General features: G+C 42.8%; 4 protein-coding genes and 1 long non-coding RNA gene across 5 annotated transcripts; 3 read left to right on the forward strand and 2 right to left on the reverse strand.

The window, feature by feature from the left end:
• Positions 1–149: 149 nt before the first annotated feature.
• Positions 150–1,718, forward strand: LOC113724025 (exocyst complex component EXO70C1-like). Its single transcript, XM_027246977.2, has one exon. The coding sequence runs from the start codon at positions 150–152 to the stop codon at positions 1,716–1,718; it is 1,569 nt and encodes a 522-aa protein (XP_027102778.2).
• A 353-nt stretch (positions 1,719–2,071) lies between these two features.
• On the reverse strand, positions 2,072–3,969 carry LOC140035172 (uncharacterized). The gene is made up of 2 exons (XR_011839131.1): positions 3,091–3,969; positions 2,072–2,626 (listed from the first exon to the last, which is right to left on the reverse strand). It is a non-coding gene; the product is annotated as an uncharacterized lncRNA (long non-coding RNA).
• A 1,476-nt stretch (positions 3,970–5,445) lies between these two features.
• Positions 5,446–5,973, reverse strand: LOC140035546 (uncharacterized). Its single transcript, XM_072076809.1, has one exon. The coding sequence runs from the start codon at positions 5,971–5,973 to the stop codon at positions 5,446–5,448; it is 528 nt and encodes a 175-aa protein (XP_071932910.1).
• A 1,777-nt stretch (positions 5,974–7,750) lies between these two features.
• LOC113726587 (peptidyl-prolyl cis-trans isomerase FKBP12) lies at positions 7,751–10,145 on the forward strand. Its single transcript, XM_027250390.2, has 5 exons — positions 7,751–7,963; positions 8,116–8,149; positions 8,253–8,314; positions 9,079–9,131; positions 9,806–10,145. The coding sequence occupies exons 1-5, from the start codon at positions 7,876–7,878 to the stop codon at positions 9,905–9,907; spliced, it is 339 nt and encodes a 112-aa protein (XP_027106191.1). The 5' UTR covers positions 7,751–7,875; the 3' UTR covers positions 9,908–10,145.
• An 809-nt stretch (positions 10,146–10,954) lies between these two features.
• LOC113726603 (transcription factor bHLH143-like) lies at positions 10,955–14,671 on the forward strand. The gene is made up of 4 exons (XM_072074996.1): positions 10,955–11,111; positions 11,809–12,401; positions 12,575–12,723; positions 12,811–14,671. The coding sequence occupies exon 4, from the start codon at positions 12,828–12,830 to the stop codon at positions 13,866–13,868; it is 1,041 nt and encodes a 346-aa protein (XP_071931097.1). The 5' UTR covers positions 10,955–11,111; positions 11,809–12,401; positions 12,575–12,723; positions 12,811–12,827; the 3' UTR covers positions 13,869–14,671.
• Positions 14,672–15,222: the final 551 nt, after the last annotated feature.

Raw genomic sequence — 15,222 nt, forward strand, 5'->3', positions numbered from 1 at the left:
TATTCCAATTTTCAAAAGTCGTTCTATCTTTTCTACCCAACTCTTCCATCCTTTGGTTACAATTTCAAACCCTGCCTGACAACTTCTCCTAGCCGGCATTTCCACAACCCCCTCCTGCAACTTTTTCCCAAGTAAACGAGGAGTGTATGATGAATTTGACAAAAGATCTATTCTCACTTTACAGTGAAAGCAAAGTCATCTTTGATGGGCAGGCTTCCCAAATCCCCTCTTCGCAACTCAAGCTCCAGTTCCAAGACATCTTATTCAACCCCAAGTACCCCATTGGTGCGGATCAATTCTTGAAGAGTTCGAACAATTCAGTTTCTCCATCAGCTTCCATAACAGACAGCTCCTGCATGACATTGCATTACGAAGACTATAAGGGCCATCACAAGGTCTTCAGTGAAGAAGATATAAAGACTCTTAGGCGCATTTCAGAAATATTGACCTCCAGAAACGAATTGGCGGATTGTGTTCAGATGTATGTCGAGCGTCGAAAGGACGCGGTCAACACGGTATTTATGAGACTGCGTGAGAAATTGAATGTACAAACCGTCTGTCATTTTAATTGCTTGGATGAGTTGAGTGACAAAATCAATGGATGGATGCAAATAGCCAAGTTTTGCATAGCCACCATTTTTAAATTAGAAAAGTGTTTTTATGAGCAAATATTTGGAGACCTGGGAACATCTGAGGACACTGCTGCTAACGGCCGTTTTGTGTCCATAGTAGTAGGAGCTGCGGCCGAGTTGTTTGAGTTTCCAGACTCTCTATTAGCCAGCCGCCGATTGCCCCAGAGACCAGACATTTTGATGCCCTTTTGTCAAGAACTCACCAATCTAGTTCCACAAGTGATTGTATATTTTGACCAAGATGTACAACCGGCGAAAGCTATCTGCGGCCTTGCCACTGAGATTTTGCTCCGACTGAAACAGCAAATGACAAAGATCCTTTCTGTTACAGAGAAACATGTTCTTCGTGAGCTTTCGACGATGCCATTTCCTGGGGGAGGAATTCACCCCTTAACTAGACACATAATTCGTCACATTGACTTAATTGACTTGGTGGCTAGACCCCAAAGCTCCAATGATCGAGATCCTCCTGAAGTAGTGGGTTCACATGAAATGGATGAAAGGCCAATTTCCATAGAGAGCCATCTAACTCGAGTCATCGAGTTTTTACTGTATAACTTGAAATTCAAGTCCAACTTCTATGGACAAGAATCTCTGGGTTTTTTGTTCATGATGAACAATGTTAACTCTGTTTCTGAGATGATTAAAAGTTCCGAGGAGTTGGGAGAACTTATTGGCACTCGCCTGCGGATGAAATTAAGTGAAAAAGTGGAGCTGGCAAGGGCTGATTATCTCCATACAAGTTGGGGCGAAGTCTGCGATTTTTTGAAAGGTAAAGGATTAAAATCAGATTTAAATTTTGATTTCTTTCCTGGAAGGTCTACGAGAGCTGTGAAAAAGAAGTTTAGGACCTTCAATCGTATGTTTGAAGATATACTTCAGACTCAAGAAGGATGGATGGTACCAGATCAGCAGCTGCGGATGAAACTTCTTGAATGCATAATGGTTAAGCTGATTCCGGCCTACAATCAATTTCTTGAGCAGTTGAGCCGAGTTCACAAAGTGAAGAATCTGAATGGGTACATAACATATTCTGTCAAGGACTTGGAGACCAAGGTGCTAACTATGTTTCAGAGTGAGTATTGAAGACTGAAGAGTTGGTTATTTATCCTTCAATTCTATTAGATGTCAATTTGAACAGGTTATACGCACTAGCTGTTGCAATGTAACTCTCTCCAAATGAAAATTACTTTCTCCAAATGAAAATTTGGAGAATCCTTAAATCGTGTGTACTGTGTAAGAATGAGGATCCGCTATATGTCTTTGTAGTAACAGAAGTCGCAAGGAAAGTTGAGGATACGAAGATGGTGCAGGCATTAGAGGAAAGTGTAGGGGAAGAAATGAAAAGAAAAGAAAAGAAAAGAAAAGAAAAGAGCGGAAGCAAAGATAAATCAGATAAAAAGAAACAAAACAAACAAAAGAGCTTGAAAGTAATGATATGAAGTTTAAGTATCCTTGAAGTTATTAATGTGTATATTGAAGAAAAATGAGTAGCTAGATTACATGAAAGTGAAGGAGAGAGTTTGTCAGGTGATTCAATACCCTACTCCTTTGAGTGAAGTACAGGAAACGCCTTTGAGTTAGGAATTTGAAGGCGCTGCTTCTGTGTCACATCTACTTCACGCGTTTGAGCGAGGCATCTACTCATAGCCGGAATCTAAAGGCAAAGCTTCCCTGAGCTTAAAAGTCATGCCCATACCAGGATGCTCCTGTATTTCTTAAGGTTCAGCAGTTTGCGTGCATAAAGATTAGCGTTAGTCACAGTTTTCCTGGGGGTAATCACGCTTTCCGTTGCTCTACTCCATTGTCTTCTTACTTTGCTTTGCTCTATTCCATCGTCTTCATTTCGTGTGGCCAAAATGCCCTACCAGCATACCTTTTGGCAAGTACGTTTTACGCTTTTAATGTTTATGACGGTACGTATTGTTACTTCGAAGATGCCTTATTGGAACAGGTGCTATCTTGGCATCGTCTCCCTGTGCTCTTATAATCACCTAAACAAAATACAAAATACGACTAAAAGAATTAAGTGACAAAGATAAAGAAACTTTACAATCGCCTCCTATTTTTCCTCTTCTTCACATATAAAGTTAATCCTAGATCCATACTAATCGATTAAGAATCCAGTGTTATGTTTAACTTAGTATAGCATTATTGTTGAATTTAAATCTATTTTTCAAATACAATGCTACATTAACAAACTTCCAAAAAAAAAAAATTCAAATACAAAGCTGCGTCAATGAACTTCAAAAAAAAATTATTTTTCAAATATAATGCTACATTAACACACTCTAAAAATTCAACGCTACATTAATACACTCCAAAAAAAATCCTACTTTCTAGATGTAATGCTATATTTACACAATCTAAAAAAGGTATCTCAATAATACTTCAAATACAATTTCAATACACTTGACAAAAACACACAAGAAATAAAAAATAAAATAAATTCTATCACCTCTTTTTTTCTCCACCCACCACCCATCTCCTCCTCTTTCCTCCACCCCCGTTATTGTCCCTTGCTCCTCCCTCTTCCCTTCTCGTTTTTCTCTATTTTTTCCTTCTTCTTTCTCTATTTCTTCCTCTACCTCCCTGCTTTTTCCTCCCTCTTCCTTTTCCTCTAGGACCTTCCTTCTCCTTTTTCTGCCTTATTCCTTTTCCCTTTCCTTATCATTCCATCCTTTTCCTTCTCCTACAACCTCCTTCCCTTTCCCCCTCTCCTCCTCTCACTTAAGGGTCTACGAGAAAAGGAGGAAGGGGGGAGGAGAATTGGGGGAAAGGGAGGAGCGAAGAGAAGAGGGGATGAAGAAAGGGGAGAGGGGTTGCAGGAGAAAGGGGAAGGGATGGGATGAGCGCTGCCAGTGAAGGAAGTAGGAGAGAAAGAAGGGAAGGTAGAGAAATGAGATGAAGAGAGGGAGTTAAAAAAGAAGGTGGAAGGGATGGGAAGAGGGCTACGGAGAAGTAAAAAGGAGAGAGAGAAGGGAAGGAGAAGGAATGAGATGAAGGGAGAGGGATAAAAAAGAATGGGGAAGAGAGGGAAGGGAAGAAGGGAAGAGGGGTGAGAAGGAAGAGTGAAGAGGAGAAAGTAGGAGGATGAAGGGAGAAGAGAGGAGTGATGGTGCTGATAGAGGAGAGTAGAGGAAGGAATGGTTTTGGTATCGAAAATCAACGGACTTTTAAAAATATCCTAATAGAATTTTAAATTTTAAAAACATTCAAAAATATATCTACGGATACAATGATACAGTGTAATTTGTGAAAAACATCTAAAAAAACACTTCATCCATTCAAACTATTTTTTCTTTATTCCCAGGCCCAAGGATAAGGTAATGGCAACCCTACAAGTAGAAAATTTATTTTAGCATGCAATAAGTTCGTGGCATGTCTAATAGTTAGCCAGTCGTCGGGTTAGATTTCTTTTTTTTTTTTAATGAAAATACTCCAAACAAGACCGTGAAAACTTATTTAGAGTTATCTTGACTGTCTAGTAAACATACATACTGAAGAAGCACGGAACTTCCCCGGAACGAGCTGACCTGATCAGCTCGGGGTGCTGATGGAAGAGCTGGCTCCAAGCCTGCAAAACAGATAAGAGTGAGCTAACAAAGGGGGTCCGAGAGTTGTCCCCGAGAGCGCTCCGACGATCAAGTTAGTTTTCCGGCGGGATGAGTTCACGGGAAATATAGACGGCCGGTAGCAATTTGCCAATAGTGAGCGTACCTTGTACAGTTGATGTGTTCTATCATTTATACCTGTGCGGAAGTCCGACCTCCGTACGTTTCGGGACCTGCCCAGCATAGCCCCTATCCCGCACTCAGGGGGATTGTCCCCGACCTCTTCGGGAAGGATGTTCGCCCCCTCCAGGAGCCCTAGCAGCACGGCCCAGGACGGCTGCCAGGGGCCTGGGGCCAAAGCCCAGCTCGGCCGCACCTGGGCTGCCACGTGTCCAGGCCCAGGACGGGGCCTTGCAATAGCCCCTAGATTAAGTAAGACTTCCAGGCAGACCTAATCTATACTCTGCCACGTAGGAGACCAGCGTCGCGCACTACTCTGCCCCGGTCACCTCTGGTACAGTGCTGTCACTGAGAAAACCGCGCCGATCTCCTGGGTCGAGCGTCAAACTCCCAAGTTTCGACAAACTTGATCAATGCGTGCCGACCTCATGGGACCGAGCATCAAATTGCCACTGACATGGTTTAAGCCCCCGACTTTTAAAGATTTGAGCCTTGCCGACCTCCTGGGTCAAACAAACTCATTCAAGTTAAGGCACAACGTGCCGACCTCTTGGGGTCGAACATCGCACTTTCCGACTTCAAAATTTTAAGCCGTGCCGATCTCTTGTGGCCGAGTATCATACTTTGAAGGCAGTCACGCCGACCTCCCGGGTCGAGCGTCGAACTCTGATTTTAGCGGGTATGCCAACCTCTTGGGGTCGAGCATCACATTTCCAAGGCAGTTATGCCGACCTCCTGGGTCGAGCGTTGAACTCCCTGATTTTGGCAGACGTGCCGACCTCTTGGGGTCGAGCATCACATTTTTCAGGCAGTCATGCCGACCTCCTGGATCGAGCATTATATTCTCAGGCAATCGTGCCGACCTCCTGGGCCGAGCCAGCATGCTCCCTGGTTTTGACAAGCTGCCTCAAAGTAAGTCACGGCGTGCCGACCTCTTGGGGTCGAGCATCACACCTTCAAGACGGTCATGCCGATCTCTTGGGTTGAGCGTCAAGCCCCCCGTCTTTAACAGGCGTGCCGACCTCTTGGGGTCGAGCATCGCACTCTCAAATTTCGCAATTTCAAGCCGTGTGCGGACCTCATGGGGGGTTTTTCCGTCCTCTCCGCTCTCCGAGCCCCCGATCTGACTCTTTCTTCAGACGGGCTGCCTCCTCTACGTTGACAGCCGCGTGCGCCCTTGTCAGGAGCTGCTCCAAATTTTTGGGAGGCTGCTCGGCCAAATCATAGAAGAGCTCCTCTACCCTGATCCCGTTCATGAAGGCGGCCATTACCACTTTTTCGTTTTTGTCCCTGACCTGCAAGCTCTCCGCGTTGAAACGGGTCATGAAATTCCTCAGCGACTCGTCGGGCCTTTGCCTGATGGACATCAGGTGGGTCGCGTTTTTCGCGTAGGTCTTCGAGGAGACGAACTGGGCTGCGAACTGTCGAGCCAGCTCGGGAAAATTCCGTATAGACCCCGGCGCCAATCCTTGGAACCAGAGCCGTGCTTTCCCCTTCAGGAACATAGGGAAAGTTTTGCAGCGAACTTCGTCCGCGGCAGTTTGCAGACGCATGTGCGTCAGGAAAATCGAGAGGTGGTCTTCCGGGTCTGTAGAGGCATCGTACATCTCGATGTTCGGAATCTTGAACCTCCGGGGTAGTGGGTAGTCCTCTATCTGTCGGGTAAAGGGCGAAGTAGCGTAGTCGTCCTCTTACAAACGCGGCCGCAGGATCTGTTCGAGCTCGTCTTGAACGGGTTTCCGCTGAGGGGGGTCCCGTGGTCGGCTCTTGACAGACCGGGCGGAAGAGCGGTCAAGCCCATTCCGCACAGGCTTCCTCGGGGAGGGGTTCCTCAACCGGCTCCCCGCGGACCTGTCACGGGAGTACCTTTCACTGTCCCCGACCACCGAGGGTCGCGGACGAGGTGGAATTCGCGGCCGTTTCCTCCTGGGGGGCTGATCCCGTGACTCATCCTCCGAAGGGTCAGGGGGCAACTCCTTCTCTTTCCCCTTAGCCTTGGAAGTCTGCGCGCTTCCAGCCCCCTCTTTCTCCTTCGTTTGCTGGATTATGTCCTCCAGCATCGGGAGGTTCTCCGTCACGAACTGGAGGATCTGCTGTCTTCGCTCCCCTGAGAGGGCCGAGCCCCCCGCGCCCCCGGCCGCCTCGGTCTCCGCTCGCCGGGATCCCTCGCCGGCTCTCGGGCCGGTGCTCTCAACGGTTCGCTTGGATCGTGCTCTTGCCATCAACACAACAATAATTACCTTGCGTTTCCCACAGACGGCGCCAACTGAAGAAGCACAGAACTTCCTCGGGACGAGCTGACCTGATCAGCTCTGGGTGCTGATGGAAGAGCTGACTCCAAGCCTGCAAAACAGATAAGAGTGAGCTAACAAAGGGGGGCCCGAGGGTTGTCCCCGAGAGCGCTCCGACGATCAAGTTAGTTTTCCGGCGGGATAAGTTCACGGGAAATATAGACGGCCGAGAGCAATTTGCCAATAGTGAGCGTACCTTGTACAGTTGATGTGTTCTATCATTTATACCTGTGCGGAAGTCCGACCTCCGTACGTTTCGGGTTCTGCCCAGCATAACCCCTATCCCGCACTCAGAGGGATTATTCCCGACCTCTTCGGGATGGATACTCGCCCCCTCCAGGAGCCCTAGCAGCGCAGCCCAGGACGGCTGCCAGGGGCCTGGGGCCAAAGCCCAGTTCGGCCGCACCTGGGCTGCCACGTGTCCAGGCCCAGGACAGGGCCTTGCACATACATACATTGAACTAAGGTTGTGGGCTGGTTATTTGTTCAAATTGACGGTTTCATATTAGTCAAAGACTAAACTGCTGGCTTGCAATGTTAATTTATTGGACCGTAATAAAATCTCTCTTTAGAGTCACAAGACGGTTTATTTTGAAGTAGCATGATAAGATTAGATCTTACATATCACCTGATAAAAGAACAACTTTATCACTTCGAACCAATTCTTGCTCCGAGGTACACTTATCACAAACCAAGCACTCAGTTACCAAGATTTTGGAACCAGCCTTGAACAAGCCCATTGCTTCCAGTGACCATCTGTAACGGGAGGAACCAGACTTGAACAATTGTGGAGCCCGAAGAACTGCAGGTTGGCGGGCTAATGCAGAAACAGTTGTTTGGAGCCCTTTGTTAGTTGAGGCCCCCCAATTACCAAATTTTGCAGTACGTAAGGTTAAGGTTTTTTTTTTTGAAGGAAACTGTAAGGTAAAGGTTGAGGGAGAGACTCATACATCATCCAATCGCACCTTAACAGGGCTGACGTAACTCTACATTATTCTATTATCAAAAAAAAAAAAAAAAAAAAAACTCTACAGTATTCTAGAAGCAGAAAGTCCTAGAAGCAGAAAGTCGCACGTGTATCCTAACAACACAAATACCCAATAGCAAACGCAGCCATATTCAGTCTTTAATAACCAGAACCAAAGCAAATATCCAAAAAGCAACCGCTGGCATATTCACTACTGAGTAATTCACAGTTCAGCGCTCAGCCGTGAAAGAATGGGAGTGGAGAAGCAAGTCGTAAGGCCCGGAGGGGGACCCAAACCCGTTCCCGGTCAGACCGTCTCCGTCCACTGTACCGGTTTCGGTAAGTGCCCTCCATTTCCAAACCCCCTTCCTCTCTCCCATTTGCACCTTTGCCTTTCACGCCGTTATATTATTAGTGGTAGTCTGTTTCATATGATTACCAAAGAATACTTTTAATTTTCCTAATAATAAGAATATGTTGTGTATTTGCAGGAAAGAACCGTGATTTGTCTAAAAAATTCTGGAGGTAATGACGCATGTAAAAAATTATTTTAAAAATTTGTGATTTTTTTTAGTACAATTATTTTCAGCATTACTTGCTTGTGATCTGAAATCCTTGTTAATTATAGCACCAAGGATCCAGGGCAGGAGCCGTTTGCTTTCCAGATTGGCCAGGGGAAAGTTATCAGAGGTAATATTAATCATTATTGTGCCCCGTCTGTTAATTCTTGTCTCAGAAAGAAATTTCCTTTGTAATGATATCCCATTGTGGAGTAGCTTATAAAAATTGTTTTACTAAATTTTTGATAAAAAAAAAAAGGAGGAATATTTCAGATATTCTGCTGAATATTGGTGAGGACTGGATAGGCAGATTAGATGACTTAGCTGATGTTAGAGTGTAGAGGTTAGGAAAATGTGCGGAGCCACAGGGGCTGGTTTTCATGGTAAAGATGGAAGCTTTAAATCTCTAATAAAACCCAGCGAACATTTGAATTGACCGAAATTCCAAAAGGGATGTGAATTCGAATCCCTTCCAGTGTAACTATCATTCTCAAGGATATTTTTCTTGAATTATTGTCCTTTTTCTTTTCTCTTCTTTTTATTGGGGAGCGGGATTGTAGTGCCTTTTCTCATAAAATCTATCAGTTTTCTAGGCTGGGGATGGGGAGTTCTTTATGTTGAGATTAGCTTTGTTATTGTGCGTTCTGTATAATCTGTTTGGGTGGCAGCAAACAGATTTTAGTGTTTCTTCCTTGTCTGGCTGCTCTGGCACGCCAATTTGGAATGATAAATTCATTCCATGTTGCGGCAATCTTCTGATTATTCCAAGTAATGTTGGTTGTCCTATATGACAGAAGAGTTGATGTCATCTATCTTAGGCACAATGTATTGAATTGCTTCATCCAAGAATTTTAGCTTTTTCCTTAGTTGCCTTGCTTGTTCTCTCCTATGCAGGATGGGATGAAGGTGTACTTGGAATGCAAGTGGGAGAAGTTGCGCGCTTAACGGTAAAATCATGCACTTGAGTTGTTTCTTGCTTAGCTTTTTACTAGTAAATAAATGTCATTTGCTAAGAACACCTTGTAAAAAAAAAAAGCAGCTATGAATGAGGATGTTATGATGTGTGTCTTGTAGAGCAAAGCTGAATATCTGGGATATTATAGTAAGACAAGAATAGAGAAAAAGGAAAAACCTTTTAAAAGACGGTTTTGTAGCGTCCAAGCTGACTACCAGATGCACCATGGCTAATATCTTCTGCTCATAATTTTGAGCTAATAGAGCCATTAGAAAGGCTGATCATGGAAGTGTTGAGAATGGTAGGTATCTTGGGAACGAATAACAGAAGAGGCGGCTGTGATACTGCTATCTTTGTGGGTTTGAGCCTATATATTTGCTTTGGACAAAATAAGTAAATTTGTCCATTTATTGTTGGTTTTGGATGAGTGCCTTAGGATCTATAGACTTCTAACATTCCATAGTCTATCTCTCTGTCTCCAAATTAACTACACGGTTTTGCAACGAAAGTAGCACCTAAGATCTCCTATTTAACGAGTGTTCACTGGGCATTTGTTAACCAAACATTTTCTCTTAAAACCATTTTAAATTGTTTTTACCCAGTCTGCATTTCAATGCAGTATGGTGACTGTTTTTTCCTCTATTAAATTGTTCCAAATTTATGCAGTGTTCCCCCGACTATGCTTATGGTCCTAGTGGTTTCCCAGCATGGGGCATTGAGCCTAACTCTGTTCTGGTTTTCGAGATTGAAGTATTGGGTGTTCAGTAATTAATTACTGGCTCTGATGCTGCGGGTTGCCGATGGTAGACATCTGATGTAGAGTCCTTCAGCAGTGGGTGTTAGTTAATTATAGTTTGTATTTTTATCTGAATAAAAAGGCTTCGAGCTCTTCAGCCTGCCGCCCGATGTAGAATGCCTTAGCAGTGGGTGTTACTCTGTAACTGGTACCGAAATTGCAGCCTCCTCTCCTCTCTCTCAGATTAAAAATGGAGATTATGGTTTCCTAGTCGCTTTATGGTACTACAACGTTTTCATACGGCTTTTGTTTTCCAGCTGTGAGCTCGGATCTAAATCATCTGTGGTAGTGGGTAAAAGGAACAATCCTCCATGATTGGTCAAAATACCTCGACATTTTGACATGATCGACGAAAATTATGAAACTCAGATTTTGATGCATGTGGTGTGCAACAATTTGAACCAAACCACTGATTATTTCATATTTTTAGCTAGAAGCATCTCATTTTCAGAGAAATTTCAGTACTTTTGCCCCGCAATCCGCATTCATTTGAAGCTGCAGCTCATTCAAAGCAACAATCATGGCTTTACATTTGGTTGGATTCCAAACGTTAACAATCATACCTGCAAGTATTACCCGTGTACAAAGATGTCTACTCGCTCCTCGGCTTTCAACTTATTTAGGTTACAGAGTAGTGTTTGATAACTAACTATATCTCATTTGTTAAATTTAGGAGTAAAGTCTTTCATGAAAAATCTTATTTCTCTATTTCCTTTCCTTTCCTTTCACTTTTATTCCCTCAAAACAAACAGAGCCCCTTTAGTACAAACTCAAAATTAGTAACTTTGATGTTTTAAAAATAAGAAAATTAACTTAACCATTTTATCATAGATTTTACACGAAATGAAGAGATAAATATGTTGCAAAAATTCAAAATTACATAACGTAGGAAAACACACTTATAATAAGTGTGCGCCTAAACAATTGAATTAAGCAGCTAAAAACTTCCAATGAACGACAAGTGCCAATAGATGAGACAAAGTAGAAGCAGGAAAGGGGTAAAACCGTCCTAAAATTTCTTATGCACTATATATTCCAGTTCCCCCGTTCTTTCCCCCACTCAGACAAATTTTCTCCGGCCTTCCGCTCAACTGTTCACTTCATGTTCTTTCTCTCCACTCAAGCGCTCTCTATCTGGCGGGCGCGACCCATTTGTTCTTTTGGATCTTTCCTTGTGTAAGTCCTTTTTCCAACTGTATTAACCTTTTTTACTGGTCGGATTTTCCACCTGTTCATTTTTGTCTTGTTTAATCCTTAAATCCTCAATTCTTGATCAGTAAATTCATGAAGTCCTCGTCTTTTTATTTTTATTTTTTTTGGGTCTTTTGTCGGAAAAAAAGTGATTCTTGTCCATAAGTTCGAAGTACGTTCGCTTAGCCAGCTTTTCTTAGTACATGAGTGAAACGCTTGTAGGCTTAACAATAAAGATGGGATTTTTATTTTTTTCCTTTTGTCGAAGTTTCTCTGGTCGATCTTTTCTCCTTATGTCCTACGATTAATTATGAATTGAAAGTTCAATGATTTCATGGGTTATGTTTCTTTCCTCGATTACTATTACTTACCTGAGTTCTTTGAGCTGTTTCATGGAAATAAAGAAATTAAATAGTGCCATGTTGGCTAAATTTCTTTTTTCTTTTTCTTTTTCTTGTTCCCTTTCCTTTTCCTAGTTTTTCTAATTCTTCAGCGTTATACTTCATTTTCATGCACATAAATAGGGAAATTCAACTTCCAATGCCATATTAGTTAATGTTCTTTCTTGCTTATATGTGAAAGGCATGCGCACTAGTCTGAGGATCATAAGATTCCATTATGTTTATCCCACTCTACTTGAATACTGCTGTTCTTATGTTTGTTGATCATTTATATATTGCAGGTAACGGGCATGTCGCACTACTGCTGAGGCTATATTGATCTCACCTATAAGTGAACAATATGCGGTGGATTAGTTTGTCCATTGATGTGTTTCGTCAAGTTATCTCCTTGAATTTGTATTGTAGGGTTATTCTGTAAATGATCTCAGTTGTCCTTATTAAACCAGAATTACCTCTTGATTCTTTTGATCTCGTTTAACAAGATTTCAATGGGGTCCAATCACTTCTCTTTCATTGCTTCTAATATCTATATGATCAGCTGAGAATTATTTATGGTCTTAAGCAGTTTTAAGTTCATTCCTCTGACACCTCGTCTCTTGCCAGTACATCTTGTAGTTCCTTCAGATTTGGTACACTCCTCGTTTTCTTATCTTTTCTTTTTTCTTTGGTCCTATCTTTTGTTCTAGATTTCTATTTCTATTGTCGTAGTCTTGCGTAGATTTTGAAACTGATTCAAGGTGCAAAAGAAATTATGGTGTGCCAAGCAGCAAGCCAGACAAGATTCCGGGCTTTAAAACATGAAAATGGCATAGCAGGGACACCAACCATTGTAGTTAGGGTGATAGCATGCTTTCAACCTTTGCAAAATTGTCAGGTTGGTTCAAGATTGTGTTAGGGTGCTTGCTAATGCGTTTCAAGTTGTAGTCTCTTTACCCTTTATGTTTACTCTTTGGATTTGTGTTTTCTTAATGTGACAGGTTTTTCTCTGTACTTGATAATGATGGAGAAGTTACTAAATCCTACTTGTTTCCTTTTGGATTTCTGTAGGCTGAGTACTTCCGTCACTTGCTTAAACCAGTTACGTAGATTGATAGTACGTTTTCAATAGTACGTGAGGCTGGAGTTTGAATATTTTGATTCATTATTTTGGTTTCTAAAAGTGTGGACGTTGAAGATTCATTACAATCAGTTTTCTGGTATGGTTTTTGACATCTTGCTGCTGTTCATCTCCATTGCCTTTTATTGCTTGGAATTTTCTAAAATCTGGCAATTTTATGTCTCAGATTATTGAATTAGCTGGATGTTTACAGCCTACGATTTTCAGCATTCTCAGCACCATTATCTGTGGGATTCTCCTCGCTCAAATGACAGTACTGCTGTTCCAGATACAGGGACTTCAGCTTTTGGGCTTCTTCATTTTAAAACGGACCAACTTGATGGAGTTCGGGGACCTTTCCAATGGTTGCCTCCTCAAAAGGAGAGCTCGTCTCCCACAGCAGCTCCACATTTTGAAGAATCTCAACGTGCTTTTGGTCATGGACATGGTGTCGAACCTACATTCAAGGATGTATCTGCATCCGCTCATAAGAAGTTTCTCATTTTTGATCAATCTGGGGATCAAGTTAGATTGATCTCGAGATCTTTTCGTTCACCTTACCAAGATCAGATTATCATGCCCATGACACCAGTTGATTTTCACGATTTGCAAGGTGAAGCAGGACAATCACAGATAATGAAGCCTCCTCCGCATACTGAGCACCATCCGCATACTGAGCACCATGTAAAGAGTGAAGGAGGTGACATGCGTGAGGACACAGAAGAAATCAATGCGTTGCTCTACTCTGATAGCTTCCCTGGGAATGATGATGATGTTGATGGTGAAGATGATGACCTGACTAGCACCGGGCATTCACCTTTTACAATCATAGGTGGCATCGAGATGCATGAGAAGGTTTGGGAACTTACTGAGGAAGTTGGTAGCACTGATGGTTCAACTAAAAGGCATAAATTGCTTGATGGTGGTTACAAGAAATCATCGTTAGTGGACACTGCAGATCCATTGAAATTGGCTAAATTTTGCAATGATGATAACCATGTGGAGACAAATTGTGCCAAAGGTGGGGACCTCAATGAGGAGATGGACTCCAATATCAACACAACGCAAAAGCGGGCCAAAATTTGCAAGACGTTGAGAATTCTTGAAAGTATAGTTCCTGGAGCAGAGAATAAAGATCCAATCTTGATCATTGATGATGCAATAAATTACTTGATATCATTGAGGGAGAAAGCTGAAGCTTTGGGGCTTGGCCACCCTGAAGTGCAGTGCTCCCGTCAACAGTAGTACATTTCGGGTGCTTTTTTACTGAGGCAGTACGATCAAGGGATAAGTTGATCTCGTCTCTTTTGACTGAAAGGGATGGATAGGTGGTTTTTGCTGTGTGAAGCTTTTGTGATCTTGTTAAAGCTATAGTGCAGTTTGCTTTAAAAAGCCAATAGAGGAAAAGCTTAATGAGGTGAAAATTTTCATCTTTGCTTACAGGAGGTGAAGAAAACTGGGGCTATAATTGCCGGGTAGAAATGATTGTTCATTTGCTTTCGGGATTGAAAATAGCCAGAATTTTGAACGCATGGTCTAGGCAGAGAGGTGGGCTGTGCTGTAAATGAGGACCTCTTTTGCCAACATGTTGAAAACACAATGGATTAAGTGCACGCGCATTTGCTAATTTGGGTCCCGCCTTCCACTCTTCACCTCCATCTTGTTTTCTTGATTCTAAGCTTTGTTATTTTTTTTTTACCTTATGTGGCTTTCAAAGAAGCAGCTAAGATGTTGGGCTGAAGCAGCAGTGAAGAGAGCTGAGAGTAGAAAGGGGGGCCCGGAAGATTCATCATGAATATTTGATGCTCATCCATGACCAAATCTTGTCTTAAAAGGCTAGTGCTAGTATGTTTCTTTAGTGAGCTGTGCAGAGGATTTGTGCTTTGCCTTTGCTGCAAAGAAGAGTCTCCTGTAGGCCGTCTTCATGAGCACGTGGGCATCAATCTTTAATGCAGGATTTTATTTGTATGTTTCGTTGAGTACAACAGTTGTTTTGGGTGGATATTGCAATGTAATCCTGGTTATGTAGTGCCTATCTGTTTGGATTATGACTTTTGGCCGCTGCCTGTTGTTTGTTATTATTATTTTTCCCCTTTGGCAGCAGTGCTTTTCGGTCTTGCTATGCTATAATTCAATTTAATTTGACATTTCCAACATTAACCCACTGCTAAACTGTGCTGTATTTGATTTGATTGCTACATTAGAGAGGATAATCAAATCAAAGGACCCTTGCTGCTGTGGGAGGAGTTGGACGACATTCTTCTGGACTGCATGATTTCCATTGAAGAGAGAAGACTTAACGAGTGTGTGTATGTAGGGGAGGGTACAAATAGTTCTCAAAATGAGAGAGTTGAACCTTGAGAAGGAAAAGGGGGAATCCAACGGTTTATAAGGAATTCGTAGTCGAAAGTTTTCCCTACAAAGGAGGGTTGTGGGGAAAACTAATGAGGTAGCCCATCAAGAGAAGAGAAGAGAAGAGCACGGCCGTTCTTTCTCTTTTTCTCGCTGCAAACAATTGTACTTACCGTTCTATAGAGTTAGAGCACGGCCGTGCTACTACCAACCTAATGAGGTAGCCAAGCATGGTAAAGAAGCATTC

This window comes from Coffea arabica, chromosome 2c, assembly GCF_036785885.1.
Source record: "Coffea arabica cultivar ET-39 chromosome 2c, Coffea Arabica ET-39 HiFi, whole genome shotgun sequence".
In the NCBI taxonomy this organism is placed as follows: Eukaryota; Viridiplantae; Streptophyta; class Magnoliopsida; order Gentianales; family Rubiaceae; genus Coffea; species Coffea arabica.